Here is a 22,064-nt window from a genome sequence, read left to right as displayed (position 1 = left end):
AATACCATTTGTAATGTGGACCTATGTAATCTTTATATGAATATTAATATGCATGCATATGAATATTCATAGCATGCATATTCATATGCATACATATTCATATGCAACCTTCTGCAGATACAATATCCCCTCTCCCCTCTTCTTCCCCACAGCACTTCGCATCATGACTCCTGAGCAGCTGCAGGCATGGCGATGGGAGAAGGAAATCGATGAACGCAACAGACCCCTGTCTGATGAGGAGCTAGATACCCTCTTCCCTGAGGGATACAAGGTGAGGGAGATTGTATAAGGGCAATTACCCCCCTAGGGCAATTACCGCCCAGCTAAATACTGGTTAGTGATTAGGTTCGGGTAAAGTTTATGTTTAGGGTTATGTTTAGGGTTAGAATTTGGGTTAGAGTTAGGTTTATTTTCAGGATTTAGGGTTAAGGTCAGGGAAAGGGTCTGGGGTATTTGCCCATCGGGTGATTGCCCTAGACCCACAATAGATATGGAATCCACCTGCATTGCTCCACCGTGATTCACAGGATTCCTGAGATCTGCATCAAGCCCCATTTGATTGCATTATTAGATGAAGAGACACAGAAAGGTTATTTTAGTGGTTTCATGTGTGGAATCTTACACAAGTTAGGTGGCAACAACAAGTAGAATGGGGCAAATATGCAGGAACCCATATTTATGGAGAGTGATGAGACTGCTTGAGTATGTAGGCTTTGAACATTTGTTTGTTGTGTTTTATTCTGCTAATGCACAGCAGCAAAGACTCAGCCTTTGTTGATTTTAGAGCAGTTTTCTTGTCTCAAACAAGTCGTACGTTCCGCCCTCTAGCAAATAAATGCATTTACAGTACCTCAGGGTTGTAGGGTGATTTTATGACATGCTGTATCCTTTTGTAAAATGTCAAATGTTTAATGAATTGGTTAAATAAACTTGAAACTTGAAACTTACTCAAAGTATGCAGGGTATATGATACCTCAAAAAGAGTTTTACAGCCTGGTCTATGTGATTGTGTGTTTCCACAATATAAAGAATGATTTGGCTTGTAATTGCGTGCATGGATTTATCCCAAGGATTTATTACCTGACTCCGTGGATTTCTTTTTGATGAACTCAAAATAATATTTTGCAGACTTGTCAACCTACTTGTAAAGATGTATTTGTTTGTCCGTTTCATTTCCATCTGAAAAGATGGCTGGATAGCCCGTATTCAGCTGCAATAGCTGGTTTTCCATGGGGTCCAATTCAATGTATTGGAAGGCAGGGTTTTGAATGGTTGAAGTGAATGCAGGTCTTCATTGCACCTCTGTCTTTCATGTAGCCATACTCTGTGTTTGTGACCCAAATCTACAGGTTCTTCAACCACCTGCTGGGTATGTACCCATCCGCACCCCTTCCAGGAAGCTGACTGCCACCCCTACCCCCATGGGTGGGCTCAGTGGAGGGTTCAGTATGCAGCAGGAGGGAGGGATGGTAGACCCAGGCCTGGCCCAGCCCCCTGGAAACCTGCCCGTACTCAAGCCAGATGACACCCAGTACTTTGGCAAGCTTTTGGTAAGTTATGTTTAGGAGTCATATTGTCATCAGTATGCTCACATTTGTTTAAGAGGAAGTTTTTTGTTTGTTTGTTTGTTTGTTGTTGTTTTTTTCTCATCAATGCACGAAAGTGAAATTTTAGAATTGTTGTATTTTTGGATCAAACACCCCTAGACGATACTACAGGTCTTTTCTAATTTTGCAAAGGGAAAATGGTGAAATGAAGTGGACATGCACAACTGTGAGTGTTCATGTGCAAGTGCATGCTTCAACAAGTCTTTGGTAGCATGGACTATGCATTTCACAGATCTATATACAGATGATATATTACAGATTGATATGATGTATACAGATTGATATGATGTATACAGATTTTCATGATCTACTCAAATATACAGCCTGCTCAGAAAGCCACTATTGTATACCCATGTGCTCAAATGAATACTAGGACGCATACATATATACATGCACTCCTACACACAGCTGACAAAGTGCACAATTCAACCTGTCCAACATGTGTTTACAAAAATGTGAATATATTTTTGCAGATCTTAGAATTATTGCCAGCCAAAAGTAGTGTGAAATCTGTGAGAATTCATGTACCGCCTATAGTTCTGCATTTACAGTAGTATCCTGTAGGTTCCATTAAACTGTACTGACTGTAACTCTTTTTTTTTCCATCTATGTGAACAGAATGATGTTGATGAGAGTACATTGAGTCCTGAGGAGGCCAAGGAACGCCGTATCATGAAGCTCCTTCTGAAGATCAAGAACGGCACGCCTCCCATGCGCAAGGCCGCCCTGCGCCAGATCACCGACAAGGCCCGCGACTTTGGCGCCGGCCCGCTCTTCAACCAGATCCTGCCCCTGCTGATGTCCCCGACCTTGGAGGATCAAGAGCGCCATCTGTTGGTGAAAGTCATTGATCGCATTCTGTACAAGCTTGATGACTTGGTCCGACCCTATGTGCACAAGGTATGAAAGAAATTATCTTCTTGTTATTTCCAATGACTACTTGCACTTGATTTATTCTTTTTTAGCCCCAAATATATCATCCAGAATGGTTTACAGAGACTCCAACCCCAAGCACCTTCTGATCTGGAGATTCTCCCGCCCGAAACCCCTAGCAAACGGGAGACTCCAAGTTGATGTGTGCGAAGCGCGAAGTTCCTAGGGTTCTAGATGTTCTCTGGTGCTATCTAAGGCTTATTTTTTCAACATACGATAGCAATAAGTAAGAAATCCTTTCCACCGGGAGACACAGAGCCAGGGCGGGAGAAATCAAATCTCCAGCGGGAGAACGGGAGATTTTGCAAAAATGGGTTTTCGGCGGGAGATCTCCCGTCGAAAACGGGAGAGTTGGAGTCTCTGGGTTTAGAGGATTTCTTCATGGATGTGTGTAATGTGATCATAGATTATTGGTTTTCTGCTTTGCTTAAGGTAAAAGTGCCATACATGTAAGAAACTTTATGGCAGTTATGAAGCTTGTTATGGATTTTCATTGTTTGTCATTAACATTCTGAAACAACTTATCAACCAAGTAACCAAATGATCAAGTTGTTATATTTGCATAAAGTATTTGAAGAATATATGATTATACCATGTTTAATGGTGTGGTCTATGAAATACATGAATCATCATTATCTCATCATTTATTTTCATAAAATGATTTGAAAAATAGATAATAATCCCAGGAATGCTGGAATGGTCTGAAAAATAGACAAATTCTAGGAAGTCATAGACTCATATTTATTGATACTCACACTCACCAGTCTAAGATGATTTGATGGTAATTTTTCCTCTTGTAGATCCTGGTGGTCATCGAACCCCTCCTCATCGATGAGGATTACTACGCCCGCGTGGAGGGGCGAGAGATCATCTCCAATCTGGCCAAGGCCGCCGGCCTGGCCACCATGATCTCCACCATGAGGCCCGACATCGACAACCTGGACGAGTACGTGCGTAACACCACAGCAAGAGCCTTCGCCGTGGTGGCCTCGGCCCTGGGCATCCCGTCCCTCCTGCCCTTCCTGAAGGCCGTCTGCCGCAGCAAGAAGTCGTGGCAGGCTCGCCACACCGGCATCAAGATAGTCCAGCAGATCGCCATCCTCATGGGATGCGCCATCCTTCCTCACCTCCGCAACCTGGTGGAGATCATTGAACATGGTGAGTGGTCGTCCCAAATGAAGGCCATGTCAAAGCCTTACTGGGTTTTGTCTTTATCTGTTTGTGTTTCTTGTTTCTTTGTTAGTGATTGTCTTTTTCTTTGTTTGCACTGGGATGTCTACAGTTTCATCAGTCAGTTTAGCAGGTCTTGTGCTTCCTGTGAAACAAATGTTCAACATTGGCAGTTTGGAAAAAAAAAAAATGGTGTAAACGGGACGCAGATATTTCTTTACATGGAATTTAATGCTTTCTTTGCCCAGGTGTTTTACATCGGACTATTGAGCTAGATTGTTTTAAAAAAAAAAATCAACAATTATTATCAAAACTGTCATATCTTTTTATACCCCCGCCAAACGAAGTTTGAAGGGGGTATATAGGAATCAGCAGACGGTCGGTCGGGCGGGCGGTCGGTCGGGCGGTCGGTCCGTTGCAAATCTTGCGTCGCGAACTACTTCCTCAGTTTTCAACCGATTCCCATAAAACTTGGCACAGATGTGTGCCTTGGGTTGTAGATGTGCAAGACATATTTTTTGACAGTACCCAAAAGTACGTTGCCATGGTAACGGCATATTATGGACAAAAATGGGTACAAATCTTGCGTCGCGAACTCCTCCCACAGTTTTTGATCAATTTTTATGAAATTAGGTACAGATGTTCATCTGAATATGTTAATGTGCAAGACACATATTTCCGGAGTGGCAAAAAGTGCGTTGGCATGGTAACGGCATGTTATTGGTAAAATATAGGGCAAAATGCTTCATGGCAAAACTGCTTCATCAGTGTTCTTCCAATTCTCATGGAATTCATATTGAATGTTTGTCTTAGGATATAGGTCAGCATGACACATTTCTTGACTGTGACAAAAAGTATGTTGCCATGGTAACAGCTCACATATTATGAGCCAAAATGATGGAAAATTTTGTGTTGCAAACTACTTCCTCAGTTTTTGCCCAATTTCCATGAAACTTGGTACAGATGTGTGCCTTTGGTTGTAGATGTGCAAGACGCATTTTTTGACAGTACCCGAAAGTACGTTGCCATGGTAACGGCATATTAATGGCAGAAGATCAAGGAAAGATCTTGCGGATTTAACTACTTCCTCAGTTTTTCGACCAAAGCTTATGAAATGTTGTTTGGCGGGGGTATAACTAGTCGCTGTAGCGACATTTCTAGTTTCATTTGTAACATTTCTGTAAATGTATTTCAGGAAAGTGTATCTATCCGTGCTCTTGAATGAAATTGAATTCTAATTCATTACAGTTGAACCTCTCGTATCCGGACAAGTCGGGACCGGGGCTCATCCGGATAAGGGATTTGGCCGGATATGGGAGACTCAATGCTTTATACATGTACATATACATACACATGTACTGATGTAGCCCATTGTAGTACCACATGTAGTAATGTGTATACTGCAACCTTTTCATTGTTGCACTCAGTAACAGACCCCAAAATAGAGGTGTATGTTAATGTTTGAAGTAATATGTAATTCATGTGTGTTTGTGTAGGAGTTCTCAAGGAGTTGGGAATCCCCCTTTCCTCCCGTAATTATAAAAAAAAAAAAAAAAAATCACGGCGAGATTGCGTCCGTATGATAGAGAGATCCGGATAAAGGGAGGCCGGATAAGAGAGGTTCAACTGTATTGTGTATTTGACTGATTTCTAACCCGTTTGTGATGATTTCCCTTCACAGAATGAAGCCTAAGCCGTGTAGACCCATAGATCTGTGGAATGTGTAATAGACACTACCAATTACCAGTAAAGACCTTGTTTTGATCTCCTTTGCTTTTAAAGAAGTATTCCTGTATCCCCTCTCATCACCCAGGTCTAGTGGACGAGCAGCAGAAGGTGCGAACCATCACTGCCTTGGCCCTTGCTGCCCTGGCTGAGGCAGCCACACCCTATGGTATCGAGTCCTTTGACAGTGTCCTCAAACCACTGTGGAAGGGTATCAGGCAGCACAGAGGAAAGGTGAGCGCAAAAAGTCAGAACTCTAGACCCAACTTGAAATAAAAAATGGGGAAAAATCAGTGCAAAATCAGATGATGGAACAACACAAGACAATTACTGGTCCACAAAGAAATCAAACATATAAATTGACTGACCTAAAATTGACGAGCACTAAATTTGCATAGATTAATGTATTGGTTGCTTTGGCATGTTTGTTTTCAGAAGTTCCCGACTTGTCATTCTTGATTCTTGTGGATCAGCTATTTCACTGAATTTGTGTGGTTGTATTTTCTGAAGGGAAACAGGGTGACTTACATTGTTAGTCATATTATTGACACTAGAGAGTGATCTATACTCTCATTTTAGATTCTTAGATCCACACAATGGGGACTTTTTTGTCTGAAATGCAAGTGATCTACATTGTGTCCCAAAATAAAAGTGAATTCATTACATTTCATGTAACTTTTCTTTTTTCAAGAAGGAGTGGGGGGGGGGGATGACTTCACAAAGAAGACCTCATTATCATGAGATGAGCTGTTAATAGTAATGTTACAATGAAGAAACTTTTAATCTTTTCCATCCAGGAAAATAATTATATTTCAACAACAATGGCCTTTCACATAAAGACTTCCGTGACAGGTTTGTCATGTAATGTGCAAGTTTTCTTTCTAGTGCCATACTTTTTATACATATATAAGCAGCATATAGACCTTTCTCGTGCTGGTAGTGTGGTGGATTTGAAATTTCTCCAGATATAAATGCTGCCAACCTCCTTCCCAGGGATAGGCAATCCTCATCTTGTAATCTTTCAATGTGTACGTAGCCTTTCAGAGAAGGATTGTTTCCAATTGCTTGGCCAACCTCTCCACCAGGATCTGGTATCCCTCATTTATTTGCCCTACAGTATGTTTTATGGTGTTCCCCAGTAACGTTTTCCTATTATGTTGTCAACCTCCAGAGATGCCAACTAGTACGGATTTCCCGTAATTGTTACGGGAAATGATCACGATTACGGGAGTACGGAATATCGCCTAAAAATTACGGTTTTTGGAAATTCCGATAATGCCCCATCGCCTATGCAGCAAGCGCTACATCCATGCGGTAGGCTTCCCCGCCTCTCCCCGGCGCGCCCCGGGCCGGAAGCGCGAGCGGCCCCGGCGCAGCGAGCCCTGACGCCCGAAGACGAAGTTATTATCCCTGCAATTGCATTATACTAGCAGACTACACACTGTACATGTTTCATTCTCCAGCCGGCCTGCGTTGCCTGGTTGCCCGCATTTGTGTGTGTCTGTGTCTGTGTACTCGACGTGTGTGTGTTCGTAGTTTCCATTATAGAAAAGTGTGCGCACACGCAATTTCGCGCGCGTGAATCCCTGTCGCCTACGGACCCTGATGTTTCCATCGATTGCCGTGGGATCCCCATGTGTGGCCGGCTTGGGAGCGTGAGTACACGTAGTACTGTAGCTTAGCTACATTAGCCAGCTGCCACTATAGACAGTAGAACCTATGCTATTTCGTTTTGAGTCGGGGTAGAAGCGCTCCGTTGTGCAATGTCTGCTTCTTTTTCTCTATTTCTTCCGTTTTTCCCTTGCCTCCCAAGTACGAAATGATTTTTCGAGTGTTGTGTGTGTTTTTTGTAACGTTATTGCATCATTTTTCTGCAAGGAAGAGGTGAGTTTCTGTTCGTGTATTGTCTATTGATGATGTGCACAGCAGTATGTGCAGGTGAAAAGCGTTCGAACTTTCTTTCCCGAATATCGTGGAAACTCGATGTGTTTCTAGGCCTATAAAAGGAGATCTCATATAACAGAATACTTATAACAAACTATTTTCAGGTCAAAATGAATTAATTTCCCTTGTTTTATATCGTTTATTGACGATCTCGAGGATCTCGTCGTAATACCGAATTTCCAATGTGTATTAAATTTAATTTTCGCGTAGCTTTCGGTGCTGCAAACTTTTGCTAGGGCCTAATCTTACTACAAAACTTATCGTTCTATTTCTGTTGTTTCTCACACCTCGTTTGGTACGATTTCTTCCATTTTATATCACTTTATCCGTTTCCTTTATGCTTTTAAATATTTAAACGTAATTCTTTCAAGTGTCTCGCACTGTTATTTTCGTACCGGCGATTTCTCCGCTCTCCTGCAATACTTTTTCGAATCGAAGCGACGTGTGTTGTGTTGTCTTTTCTAAATATTTGTGTTGTTGGGAGGTGTTGATACTTTGTATTTGTTATTATACTTATTTATTTTCCTCGGTGTTTATCTCGAGGGACTATGGGTGTTCCTTAAAGGGTGTGTACAGTTCTGGGAGAGGTGTAGATTTAGCTTTTAACGTTTTCGGAGGTATTCAGAAACCACTCTATGAGATGTCAAAGAGCATGCAATTCTAGGGGGTATCAAAAGTTTATTTGATGAAAATCGGTTTTGAAATGGATGAGATATCCAAAAACAAGGTGAAACAAAGAGATCCTAATAAAGTTGTGGCATGTCGCCTTTTATTATTACCACTTTTTGGGATATCTCAGCCATTTGAAAACCAATTTTCATCAAATAAACGTTGATTCCTTCTTAGAATTACATGCTCTTTCATATTTCATAAGAGGCTTTTCATTATCTCACTTAGGAATGTTCAAAACAAGAATCCCTACCTCAACCAGTACTGTACAGTCCCTTTAATGTTGATAGGAAAAGGCTAAAATGATCTGAGTGATGTCTGATGGTGATGATGAAAACTATGCTGGTACAAAAAGACGTCTTACTGTGAATGCTGACCGTACGTGCTGTTCGTTTTATTTCACTTTCCCTCTTATTCTTCTTTCACCCTTAGTCTTCTTTCCCCTCCAAAGAATGATAAAAAAAAGAAATTACATACATTTCACAACAAAAAGATCCACGATCTACCAACCTTCGTAAAGTTAAATCTAAATGTTCAATATCAGCAAAGAATCATGGGAAAGCACGAATGACAATAAATTAGTGCGAAGAGATTGTGAAATACTGAATAAACGCAGTCTCTTCGGCTCGAAGAAACTTGACACCCCACCCCTCTCTCTTTAGTGGAAATTTCCACAAAAGCAGGTGCCACACCCAGGTGCGTGCCAGACGAAAGAATGCGCGCGCTGGAATAAACAGCGTGTAAATATCCTGGAAATATCGATCGAAGAACCAGCTCATTAGTTGAATTAAAGGAATCATTGCAAAGATATCGTGATTCTATAGCCTTTCTTTTGGCGCATAGTAGGAAACATCAAACAGTCGAATATAGTGTACTTAATCGAATATCGTATGTTCCCTGAACAATAAAAAAGGATCGATTAATCAGTCAATTGAAAATGCAATCACAGAAATACTTAAAAGGTCTCGTATGCCCAGACATATTCACTACGATTAGGTCCAATGAGATGCAGTCATCACCTGGTTAGACAGCAAAATCATGACAACTAATTTCAGTTCACGCTCATCATAACTGCTTATTACTTTTCGAAGTTTTGGCTATCAACATACGTTCGTAGGTGTTTTTTGTTTGTTTGTTTTGTATGTTTTTCCTCGTGAAAGACGTAATGACTTTTTCGTATCGATTGTAAACTCCATGTTTACCGTAAACAAGCCATTCAGCTCAGCTATGGCGCATTCGATCCATCGAACTTGCAGTAGGCAGGAGCACATGGGTATTTCCTTTAAACTTGAAAGTGATACCACGTGTTTGCACATTGGCGCAACCACACACAGCGCGGCATTTTTGCGATCATTGTTATAGCAGAGTTTCCGATTCCAGTTAGGGTAAAAGAAATTGGAATACTTCGGAAAATACTGATGTTTAAAGTCCAGTGAAATGAAAAAGCCTGAAAACAACGCATGATTATGTTTTATAGTAAACAATAGTTGGAAACACTGAAGAGAGTTTTGCATTCGCTCACACAGAAGCTTTCTTGAGAAGATGAAAGCATTCCCCCTCCCCCGCTAGATAGTGGAAGCTTCCATAACCAGCCCAGCAAGTTTCTGGAGGTACATACATGTACTTGTACACATGTATGCATTGCGGGAAAGCAATCAATCAACGCTGAACATTGCGTAGTTTGGATTCTTTATCGTGCTGGTGTTCAGCTCGATACTTCGGCATGTGTCGTAATGTTTTGTTTAGAGCCTGTAGGCCTCATAAGTCGACGAGTTTAATTCAAAATAGCAAAAAGAGGGAGATGGAGAAATTACGGATTCTGGTGGAAAAATACGGATTTTGGAGCTGCTGAGTCCGGATTTGTGCTTCCAAAGGTTGGCATCTCTGAACCTCTCCCCCATGATCTGGCAACCTTTGTTCATTTGCTGTACAATATGTTTCATAGTATTCCTCGGTAACCTTTGTCCCATTGCTTTGCCAACCTCTTCCCCAGGGTCTGGCAGCCTTCCTGAAGGCCATCGGCTATCTCATTCCACTCATGGACCCTGAGTATGCCAACTACTACACCAGGGAAGTGATGTTGATTCTCATCCGTGAGTTCCAGTCCCCAGATGAAGAAATGAAGAAGATTGTGCTTAAGGTAAGCCGAGCATTTTTTTTTCTTCAATGTTTTATTCACTTATTATGTCAAGATTTACAATTGTGCAAATTTTAGATTTCAACAAAACAGAAGTCACTCTTGCTGCAAGTTATGTTTTCGTAAAATGTTAGATTCAAAAGACAGTTTTTTCATGATAATATTTATTGGAAGGGTTGCGCAGGAGATGACTTAAAAAAGATGGTTTTTGTCCTGGACAATTGTGACAAATGTAATGGGGAGCATGTACCAGTTTCTTGATCACAGAGATGAGTAAATACTTAGTTAATATAGATTTTTTTATTGATATTTACTCAAGATTTGCTTACAAGTATGATCCAGAATCGGAAATAAAAGTCTCTCGTTTAAACGATAGTGCTGTGTTTCAAATGATGAGTACAAGACTTTTGTCTATTTCCACGTCATCTCTGTGCTTCCTAGGTGGTGAAGCAGTGCTGTGCCACCGATGGTGTGGAGGAAGACTACATCCGAGATGAGGTCCTCCCGTCATTCTTCAAGCACTTCTGGCAGCACCGGATGGCCCTCGACAGACGTAACTACAGACAGGTGAGAACCCTTCAACCGAGGCCAAATAATCTTTGTACCTCATCAGAAGTACCGTATGTCCCCCAAAAAAATTACAGCGGGAATCTCCGCAATGATTACTTTAAAAATTGTGAATCGATCCAAACAAAATTTCAGGGTATGAAATTATAACTTATTACCCACATCTTACAGAAAACCCCATCCAATTTACCTCAGTGGTCACAGAAATAAGGAGTTTTGTAGAGCATGTCAGGAATCCCTTCCCTCCAAGTTCTGTCCATTGTGTTCACACATTATGCAGATCCAAGAGCATCCATGTGCTACTCTTGGAAGAATCAGACCCATGACATAAATTACAATGATCCTCATTTCTCTGTGACCACTTAACCAAATTGAATGGGGTTTTCTGCGAAATATAGCTAAGATGTTGGATCCTGAAGTAGCATTTAGACAGTTTAATCATATTGGTATTTATAAATGCAAAAATCCGATTGTAATTTTTTGGGGGACATGCTGTAGATGGCAATAACATGTACGCCACCTGCCAGCCAGATTTACTTCTGCAGTCTTCTTCAATGTCTGTGTGCACAGTATATTTTGCAAGGTGAAACTTGCAAGACATTTTCACAAGTGGTTGACTTTCTTGATGGGATGAGAAGGAAATTCTATGACGTTTTACATGAAGATTAGCAATTTCACACCCTTGCAAAGAAATCCATCGCTCTCAAGTTATGGGAGGCAATATTTTTGCGAGTTGTTAATTTCAAAAGTATCAGTGGACTCATGAAATTTGTGAGAAATGAAAACACAGCGTAATGCTTTCGTGATTGGTCATGATAAATCTGGAGGGTTGTCAGTAGGCGAAATAGGATGGAGAGAGGATGGATTGTGAAGGCAAGTGTCAGTGGTATCCATAGCATTCGACAAGCCTAAACAAACTCTGCACCAAATACATCTTCAAATTTACTGTTTTTGAGGGGATGTGATGGGAATGACAGGCTAATACATAGGCACAGTGCTCTCCTTGTTGAAAAAGAATGAATGAAATGCTGTGTATTCATCTCTGAATTAACCATTATACTGGTGCTACCCTTTATCATCATTAATAATAAAAAGGGGCAGGGTAGATATGGAGCTATAATAGTACTCTTTTTGTCAGCTTTTTCCCTTTCTGAGCCAAGGCATTTAGCTTCACTTGCCAAGCTTTTTCATCAGCATGCAGTAGTCTATCCAAACTTGACCTAGTAGTAAAGTTAGCAAGCCCACTCAGGTGTAGCAATGTGCCTCAGTCCAACAGGAAGGCCATTGTGACACAATACGGATAAGGGGGATTAGGTAATCTCTGTTCATTGACAGTTAGTTTGCAGAGATCTGCCAATCAGTATTGCCAGTCAGCATTCCGATGGGCAAGCTAATGGGCGAACTCAATACAGTAAGGATTAAGAGTAATTGAAATTGTTTTGTATTCACTCCCTTGATGTAGCATGGCATCTCATCATTGATATTTTCTTGTCATAGTTGGTGGACACCACAGTGGAGATCGCCAACAAGGTGGGGGCATCCGAGATCATTGGCCGGGTGGTCGACGACCTCAAGGACGAGGCAGAGCAGTACAGGAAGATGGTGATGGAGACCATCGAGAAGGTGATGGACAACCTCGGTGCCTCGGACATCGACTCCCGGCTGGAGGAACAGCTCATTGACGGTATCCTCTACGCCTTCCAGGAACAGACCACAGAGGTGAGGAGTGAGATGAGAGGGTCGTCTAGATTTTCAGAGACAGCCAGGGTCAAAGTCCTACGTTTTTTCCCTCTCTGCAATGACTTTTGGGACTGCAAAATGTTCTGTCATACAGAGATGCCAGCTGTGACTCTGTATTTTATGCTGTTTCCTTTTGTTAGTTTTTAATTGCGTTTTTTTGGAAAAATACTGCAGGTTTCATGGAAAAGAAAGTAGATTCATTTACATATAGATGTATTTCAGGCCCTCATTTTAATTGAAATGGCATCCCTGATTCCAGCACTCTGCATGATAACAACACAGCATAGATCTCTACCTTATGTCTATCCAGCATCCTACATTTTATATAGGCTCTTATTACAGTGTGTGCTTCCCATTTCTTACCGATCTTGGCAAACAGGACTCAGTGATGCTGAATGGGTTTGGAACCATCGTCAATGCCCTGGGCAAGAGAGTCAAGGCCTACTTGCCTCAGATCTGTGGTACCATTCTCTGGCGTCTTAACAACAAGGCAGCCAAGGTTCGTCAACAGGCAGCCGACCTCATCTCCCGCATCGCCATCGTCATGAGAACGTGTCAAGAGGTAAGGGGTGCAAATGTCAAATCTGCTTCTGCATGCCTGTGAAACTGTGATTTCTGTCCCTGTAACCAAAATTGATATTTTTCTCCTCAGAAACTTATAATTCAGGCAGCTTATGAGGAAACTGCTCCTCCGTAAAACTTGTTGGTAGAGATAGAGTACTATTATCCGTCCAGCTGTAATTTGGGTGACTGCAGTTACCCTTTCCCTGTGCTTTGTTGGAATGGGATTGTTTGAATTGCAAAACTTACCTCTTTCTCTGTGGCCTAGGGTTTCCCCTCCACGTGGTTTTCAAATATCATTTGTGATCCTTTATGTGATAGCTTGTTTGAAATCTATAAATCATATTTTTCAAAAAGTTAATATACAAGTCCATGAAATGTCACGAATTTGTAATATCCCTTCATGACAAAGGTTTCTTCAAATTGCATTTGCACCAATGCTTTCAGTCTCCCTTGTTCATGAAGTCTATGTTACGATTATTCCTCTTAATGTCATAGTGAGCTCAAAAAATAAAGCAGACTTTTCCATTTAAGACGTTAGAATATCTAAGATGAAATGGAGAAATGACTGGAAAAAGAAAAGATGGAGAAATATAAAGTGAGAGTTGTAGATGAGCTATATCAAAGAGGAGAGAGAAGTAAGCTTCAGAGAAAGTATGTCATTCAACGTAATGTTCCTACACCTCTTCTTCTTCATATGACACTATAGGAGAAACTGATGGGTCACTTGGGTGTGGTTCTCTATGAGTACTTGGGAGAAGAGTACCCAGAAGTCCTGGGCAGCATCCTAGGGGCCCTCAAGGCCATCGTCAACGTCATTGGGATGCACAAGATGACTCCTCCCATCAAGGATCTCCTCCCCCGTCTTACACCCATCCTCAAGAACAGGTAATGGTCCTTTCTTGGAACAGCTGTCTTGTTTCTCACTTCTCTGTGTTTTGGGTTACCTCAGTGTGCTAGAGATTAATGGATTTGAGTATTAAAAGTGATAGTCAGAAGAAAATGTAAAGTAGCATATTCACTTCATCACAGAGTTATGACTTTAGTGTGCTCGAGTATTAGAAGTGATGATCAGAAGACGATCAATTCAAATTTACAAGTTCTTGATTGAATTAAAATCAAATTAGGTTGACATCATGCAGTATGATATTACATATGAGATCAATTATCCTGCGATGTGTTATAGATACATGGATGCCTCAAGATGTTAACAACTAGTGAGATTAGCTGTCAAACATACCTATTTATTTGAGCACAAACAAAAACTGTGTAGGCACAGACCTTGGTGCAAGGATTGGTATTATGTCTTCCAGTACTCTTTTGTGGTACCACAGGATTGTGTGAATGTAGAGTGGGTGTAGAAAGTACAGCTGTGGCAGCTATCTTGGTATGAAAGAAACAGTGGGATATCATGGAGAAGATAGTTACTATCCTGGGAGAAAGCAAAACTTAAAACAAGGAAGATAAATGTTGCCATGAGGTTGAAAAAAAAAAACTGTTCTCTAGTAATAAATTGATGTGAAACAGGTGTATGGAGTATTGGATCATTCATACATGCTTCGCTTTCAATGGATGTCAAGACCTCCCTTCTCTGATGTGTAGTCCCATTCTTCCTCGCCCCATATCCACCTTGCAGGCATGAAAAGGTGCAAGAAAACTGCATTGACCTCGTCGGGAGGATAGCGGACCGAGGGGCGGAGTACGTCTCGGCCCGTGAGTGGATGAGGATCTGTTTTGAGCTGCTGGACCTCCTCAAGGCCCACAAGAAGTCCATCCGTCGTGCCACTGTCAACACCTTTGGCTACATCGCCAAGGCCATTGGGTAAGCTCACTCACAAGGCTCTTGAATATTTGCTTATTTGTGTCCTGGCTGTCTTGGCATAGACCAGCTCTTCATGACGAAAAGATATGTCCAACAGTTGTTTCGGATGTTCCAATGTTAGGACTTTGTGTAATTCTCCCTTTGTAATGATGAAAACAAAATAACACTTGTGCTGGCATCATCAAAGTCATTAGCAGAAATTTCATGGACTATTGTTGCAGTAATCCTTTCTGATATGAAAATTGTGATAATCCAGTAATCTAGAGACCTCTGTATTGTGTGCTTGAACAAAGGATGATTCTAAGAATTCTTACATAATTGAATACCAACATGTTTTCATACTCCCACCTGCTAAAAGTTCATTGTCCTGTAGATACGTCCATTCTGAGAATTGTTCATTTAGTTGTAGTTCAGTGTAGTTTGCAGGCCTAACCGGCAAATACTTATTGAAGGCAAAGTGAACAATGATGGATTATTATTACAATGGAAAGATGATTGTAGATTCACAATTGATAATGGATAGATGATTGTAGATTTACAATTGACAGCCATGCAGTGTTTTTATTCATTTTCTGTGTTCTAAATTATGTAGACATTTTTTCCATGCTTGTTGGCAGTGAGATAGTTGATAATCAGAATAGTAGCATAAGGTTGTAAGTAGTCTTATGATGCATTTTTGAATGCTTCTCTTCTTTTTGTGTGTGTGTATGTGTAAAGCCCCCATGATGTCCTGGCCACCCTGCTAAACAACCTGAAGGTGCAAGAGCGTCAGAACCGTGTTTGCACCACCGTCGCCATCGCCATCGTAGCCGAGACTTGCTCACCGTTCACTGTCCTCCCAGCACTCATGAACGAGTACCGCGTGCCCGAGCTCAACGTGCAGAACGGTGTGCTCAAGTCGCTCTCCTTTCTCTTTGAGTACATTGGTGAGATGGGCAAAGACTACATCTATGCCGTGACACCACTCCTAGAGGACGCCCTCATGGACAGGTTTGTGCCAAGCTTTATGTCAGCAGTCAATAGCTGTACATAGGAGGGTGAAGGGGTGGAACCTTTGCCCCTACTGTAAAAGTGGACATTTTCGCAGCATTGAAATTTTCACGCATTTTGCGCAACCAGAATCTAGCGCGAAAATAAAAGCACACAAATATTTTTGCTTGCCTTATGTTCCAGGAGTTGATGTCTTGATACCGCAGAATTAAAAACACACGAAACTCTTCTTACCCTGCCTAGTACGAAAAATTTGTCTCGCGAAAATATCCACTTTTACAGTATTCCTTACCTTCACTGTTAGTCCCAGTCAGGGGACATTATCTGATAAACTGAAATATCAAGTATATTTAGATTTTATGCAAGACTAAAGAGGCAACCCTCCCCCCACCTCGAAATAAGAATAACCAGAAAAGAACTGAAGAAACAAGCAAGGACTGAAATGTGATACTCGAACAAGTTTATAGCTCCACGATCAGAATACCCAATCCTATCATTCAAACAAGATGCCCACTGCTGTGGTGTGATACCCACATTGGCATGGAAAAAAAGAATTTTAAAATGATGAAAAAAGGTGATAATATCTATACACTGAGAAATAGCAGAGATGCCAGCTGATACTCTCTTGCATAATTTTGTACTATTTTTTGCCAAAAATGCAGGCTTTATAGAAAATGTGTTTTTGCAATTTATATTACTATAAAAGTGGATATTTTCGTGTGACTAATTTTTCGCGATTGACGAGGTAAGAAGAGTTTCGCGTGTTTTTAATTCCACAGAATCAAGACGTCAACTACTGGAACATATGGCGAACAAAAATATTCGCGTGCTTTTATTTTCGCACCTACTTCAGGTTGCGTGAAATGCGCGAAAATTTTCACTTTTACAGTACTAAATATGTTTATTAAAGGAAAGGTAGAAAAACAACTGTTTTTCTACAAAAAAAAAAAAAAAATGTCCTTTCAGCCCCAGAAGACTTCAATGCTTTTTACAAGGTTGTCATGTCTGATTTGGAATTCTGCTGCAGTAATATGAGAGATGTGATATGTGATATGTGATAAAAAATGAAATAAAAATAAACATTTTATCTATGAAATTGCTTTCCGTCATTCAGGGATCTGGTTCATCGACAGACAGCTTGTGCAGCCATCAAGCACATGGCGCTGGGCGTGTTTGGCTTTGGCTGCGAGGATGCCCTGATCCACCTGCTGAACTTTGTGTGGCCGAACGTGTTTGAGACATCGCCCCACGTCATCCAGGCTGTGATGGAGGCAATCGAAGGCTTGAGGGTCGGTGTGGGCTCCATCAAGATGCTACAGTACACTCTACAGGTGAGCTCATTCATTCTCACTCTGTAGGCTCTCTTCCCCTCCTGTCTGGGCGCTGTTGAAATGTCCTGCCAGAAATCTGAGAATGTGTTTGGATGATGTATGACTTTGGCCATACCTTTGTTGACATGTAGCAATGTGTTAGACGTTATCCCTTCACGTGGGGTTAACCAAAGGCCACTGGTAATGTTAACCTCACTTTAGACATGGCAGTTTAGTCAGGCTTGATTGATTTGCTCAATCAGTATCTACCACCACCATTCTGCTCCCTTAGCCCCAGTTGTAAGTAAGTCAAAATAAGGTAAAATAGATAAAAAGTGACAGTCCTAAGATTGCCTCAATTTTGGTATTGAGAGTCATGTTAGATAAATGAACAATTACAAAAATAAATAAGTAATGAAATACAAGATTACAGGAATTTGTGCAATTATGGATATCCCCTAATTCCTCATATTATTTGTGTTCTGTAAAAATAGTATTCTAGATGACGGCTTTTTAATAAATTGTAGTAAGCGTTTCAGGTTCCATGTATTGATGATATGATAACCTCTTGCATGTCACATAATCATATCAGGTATATGTTTTGAAAACGTTTCTGTACATTGTGTCCCCACAACTGTAGGGTCTATTCCATCCAGCCCGCAAGGTTCGTGACACATACTGGAGGATCTACAACACGCTGTACATTGGGGCACAAGATTCACTGGTGGCTGGATTCCCTAGGGTGCCCAATGACGAGAAGAACCAGTATCTGCGCTATGAGCTGGATTACGTACTGTGATGGCACTGTGCACCGCATGGCAACACATCACACTCGACAAACTCATGGACATATACTCTAAAAGACATTCAGTGCATTGTGCAGAACAGCAACAGTGGATTTGAAGATTCGGAGGGCCAGGTCTGAGCCACTCGTCTCAAGAAGGTGGTATCCATCATTTATCAGATCTTGTCTTCATGTCCTGCGAGAATCCAACCCACAAACCCGACACTTCATGACTCATTTGATTCCGATGCAAATTTGAGTCTAACATGATCTGTGCACTCACACATAGTGGGTGGCAGTTTGTGTCCTCAACCTTGTACAATGTGATATTGTGTTCATTCTGTGACTTCGGTGAAAATAGACACATGAGCGCATTTTGTGAGAAGCCTTGTTCTGTAGTAGACATAATACATAATTTGTCGGCTTTAGATGGCAGTGTATACAGAGAGAATCTCTATCTTTTCTTATCATGATGCAGCAAGGTCAAGCGTTTGCTTTACCTGTAACATGACTTTTATTTTCAAATCACCCTCATTTTACATTGATCTGCTTTCATTCATTTCTCCTATATGTAAATAATTGACATCCAAACTCCGGAGTTCTTTGCTGTTGAATATCGTATATTTCCATCTTCACAAGTTGTTAATGTTTTGTACAACTTCGTAGCAAGGATTGTAACGTATGCCATGGTATTGAGCATGTATGGTATTAAGAGGTTGTAATGAGTGAAACGGCCTATATGGTTAGACCTTCTGTAGTATAAACCAGGCTGCAGAAAAGGCAATACCACACAGACATTAAGATGCAAGATACTTTGTGTGATGGTACAGAAAATCACCTCCCACTGGGGGAAGATTGGAAAAGTGGCATACTGATAGAAAGCATTGCAGGCAGTTCACTTTGTCTTTAGTCTTGGTTGTGCTTCACTCAGTTTTCAGTTTTGTTCATTTGGTTTTAGAGTTGGGGAAGGGGAGGGGGAGAAAGAGAGAAGGGGTGGGCTGTTCTGTGGACAATATACCGAAGTGTTAATTCTGTAGCTCCACTGCCATGCTCAAAGGAGGACTCGGCAAAGCATGTCCCTTTTGTGTCAGGTCCAATGACCAGCTGACCCCAGTGTTTAGTGGACAGTGGGTCACTCTCAGCTGATTGTGCTTGCTTTGAAGGTGTTGTGCTTACAATAAATTTTTGGCAGTATTGTGTCATTTTCTGTGTTGCATGTGTGGCCCAAGTTGATGTCCAGTCTGCAGTGCCAGGAACACAGCTTCTCCCATTGTGAAAATAAAATGGATTGAAAATGTTATGATGTATTACCCAAATTATTTAGGTTGGTTGATCAAACATTCTCCTGGTTGATCACTATGTTCAGATTTCAACTCATTCACTAGAAGTTTAGCTTAGGTTAGTTATTATTATTTTTAAATTAATGCTAGGCTAAACAATTTTCTGTGTGTGTGTGAAGCACTGTACATATGTGAGATTTCCAAGTCGTGCATCTTTGATCTGTGTAAACACTTCTGTACTTCTAAAAAGGCCTTGGAAACTGTTTAGCTTTATACAGATAGCTTTCAATTGCATGAAGTACACTGCAATGCCTATTCCACTGCATGACCCATCTATGTAGCGGATCACAACAGGTTTGCTTGATGGCTTATATCTTATATACTGTGATCGATGGAATTTATATGGGTACAACTACATTAGGCCTGAAGATTGTGTGTACATTTTCCACTGTGTTATGATATGAAAAAAAAAGAAGAAGAAAAGACCAGTGATATTGTGTGACAAGAAAGTTTGCGAATTTGTTTTGTTGGTCCCATGCTGAAGACAAAGTATCATCTCTCTACATCACAACTTAGCTTGCGTTACTCTCTCACCTTACTGTACAGTACCAACAATTTTGTGATATGATATACACAGGATACCCTCTTTGCTACTTTTGTTTCCCATTCCACTTATGTACCTCTATGTTTTCTAAAGAAAAGGTTGGGTTTGCCTTACTGTATACTTGAATGATGTTTTGAATTGTTTGTCTCTCAAAGGTATTTCAAGTGGTTTGGTCCCTTATGAAATATTGCAATAAATTTCTAGATGCTTGTGACCTACCAGGATGTGATTTTATGTTTGCAGCAGTACTTGTTCCACCTGTGGGAGAAGAAAGTTTGGAGAGGGAAAACATTGATTTCTTGTTGTCCTTTCCCTTTCGTAGTGACATACCAAATGTTAAAAGAATGATGGCAAGACAGACTTCAATATTTTAGCTTGGTTTCCAAGAGTTAATGTTCATATGGGTTGGCTGTCACTGTCCACACCTAGTTCATTGTCTCACATCAAAATGCATGCCAGCAACTTGGCAACACCCCATGTCATTTTAAGTAGGCAAATAGTCTTCATGACAGTCAGAGGCATTTGGATGGGAAGCTGAAGCTGTTTACTCTAATTGTAATCTGATCCCGAGGGTGGTTAGGATGCTGGAACATACTTTTGGCAGTGTTCTTCTGCGAGATAGTTTCCTGAAAAGTTTTGTTTCACTGTATCTCCTTGTTGCCATGGTTTCTATATCGGCAGCCGTCGGCATCTTCAGCAAAATGTTAGGTTTGGGTTACGAGTAGATGTGTCAGATTCTTGTTGATTTGTGAAAAAAAAAAGAACCCAACCTATTTCTTTGAACATGCTACTCGAGTGTACAGATTTACTTATTTATACACGTATATGCTTCTTGTGTATTGTGAAGATGCAGGATATTGATTGCATGTAAATGAAGATTATAAGTATGATGATTTTCCTTTACGGCATAAACTTTTCCACTGTTAACAAAAAAGAGAAAAAAAAGTGGAAGCATTCACTCTCTGAGAATTCAGTTCAAGGTAAGTATGCATCCAAGTTAAAGCTGAACAAGACCAGATTTTACCCTTTGCACTAGTGGTACTAGTGACACATGTACATTGATTTGTATTATGTATTAAGTTTTCTTGGAAGTCAATTACCTGCTACATTGTACCTGTCCTAGTCCCATTGCATTCAACCTGACCCCTTTCTTCCATGGGGTTGATTCTGCATCTCTGTGTACAAATTAATGTGCTTGAATAGAGCTATTGCAGGGCTTGACCCTTACATTTTTCTCTGGTTGCCCATTCAGGCTGCTGAAATTTTTGACTTAGAAACTTTGGTTGCCTGAAAAAGAAATGTAGTCACCTGAATTAAAAGGAAATTTTAATAAATGAAAAGAAAATTTCATTTTGAATATAAGCTGCCAGATCATGCCACCAAAAGGTAACATTTTATGAAATTTGGTGACCTGACATCAATGTCTAGTGGCCGCAGGCCCATGGCTGATGTCCAGCTCTAGCCGATGTCCAGCTCTGGCTATTGCAAGCATGGACTTCTTGAGATTTGCTACTGCAGCATGAACTGATCTGACCTGCCTCTCTCATCCAGTTTGTTTCTAGCACTCAATGTAGACAACTGAGAAATACATCCTTGTATCTTATCAGTTGCGAGGAGAATATGCAAACTTGATGATTACACCCCGAGCTAGAATTTTGGTACCCGTCCCCTCCCTCCCTCTTCCCCTCCCCACCGCCAAAAGTGGAATAGATGTTTTCCATGTTATGTTGCCCTGGTGTGACCAGAACTTTGGATAATTGTAGTCATGTTTTCTGGTTGTTTCATAGAAAAGTGGTTTAAAGAAAGTCCAGCAATCTTTCTTTACACAGTATTTTGAAGAAAAAGATGTATCTTTCAAGTAGCTTCGTCACAGATATTAAAGGTGAGCACTTGAAAAAAACTTATACATATGTACAGTGGACTCCCGTTATACCCAAGTCCTCGGGACTGGCAGTTTTCTTTCGTTACGTCAGGGTTTTTTTTTTCCCGTGTCGTTATAACCGTTAACAAATAAACAATAAGAAACAGAGTGGGTAACATTGCAGCCTGAATTTTAACTTCGTTGTAACTGCAATTTCGTTATAACTGTGTTTGTTATAACGGGAGTGCACTGTACACATTATTGTCTCCACAGCTAAATCTATTTCTTCGTTGCCATTCACAGTAGATCTTTATGTAAATTGACAATGTTTGGATGAAAAATAAATGCCTGTATATATTC

At 40.8% G+C, this 22,064-nt stretch overlaps 1 protein-coding gene across 1 annotated transcript in view; it reads left to right on the top strand.

Moving 5' to 3' along the window:
- The window catches only part of LOC140243262 (splicing factor 3B subunit 1-like), a 43,305-nt gene extending 21,245 nt beyond the window's left edge, over positions 1–22,060 (top strand). The window contains exons 10-23 of the mRNA XM_072322931.1: positions 153–271; positions 1,350–1,550; positions 2,226–2,507; positions 3,341–3,698; positions 5,524–5,669; positions 10,042–10,188; positions 10,627–10,752; positions 12,250–12,471; positions 12,872–13,054; positions 13,763–13,941; positions 14,690–14,875; positions 15,593–15,865; positions 16,980–17,196; positions 17,816–22,060. Coding sequence (XP_072179032.1) covers positions 153–271; positions 1,350–1,550; positions 2,226–2,507; positions 3,341–3,698; positions 5,524–5,669; positions 10,042–10,188; positions 10,627–10,752; positions 12,250–12,471; positions 12,872–13,054; positions 13,763–13,941; positions 14,690–14,875; positions 15,593–15,865; positions 16,980–17,196; positions 17,816–17,974 — 2,798 coding nt within the window. The 3' untranslated portion in view covers positions 17,975–22,060. The remainder of the gene's footprint in view (positions 1–152; positions 272–1,349; positions 1,551–2,225; positions 2,508–3,340; positions 3,699–5,523; positions 5,670–10,041; positions 10,189–10,626; positions 10,753–12,249; positions 12,472–12,871; positions 13,055–13,762; positions 13,942–14,689; positions 14,876–15,592; positions 15,866–16,979; positions 17,197–17,815) is intronic.
- The last annotated feature ends 4 nt before the right edge of the window (positions 22,061–22,064 follow it).

Source organism: Diadema setosum, chromosome 20, assembly GCF_964275005.1.
Source record: "Diadema setosum chromosome 20, eeDiaSeto1, whole genome shotgun sequence".
NCBI classification, from domain to species: Eukaryota; Metazoa; Echinodermata; class Echinoidea; order Diadematoida; family Diadematidae; genus Diadema; species Diadema setosum.
This window is presented reverse-complemented; position numbering and strand designations above follow the sequence as displayed.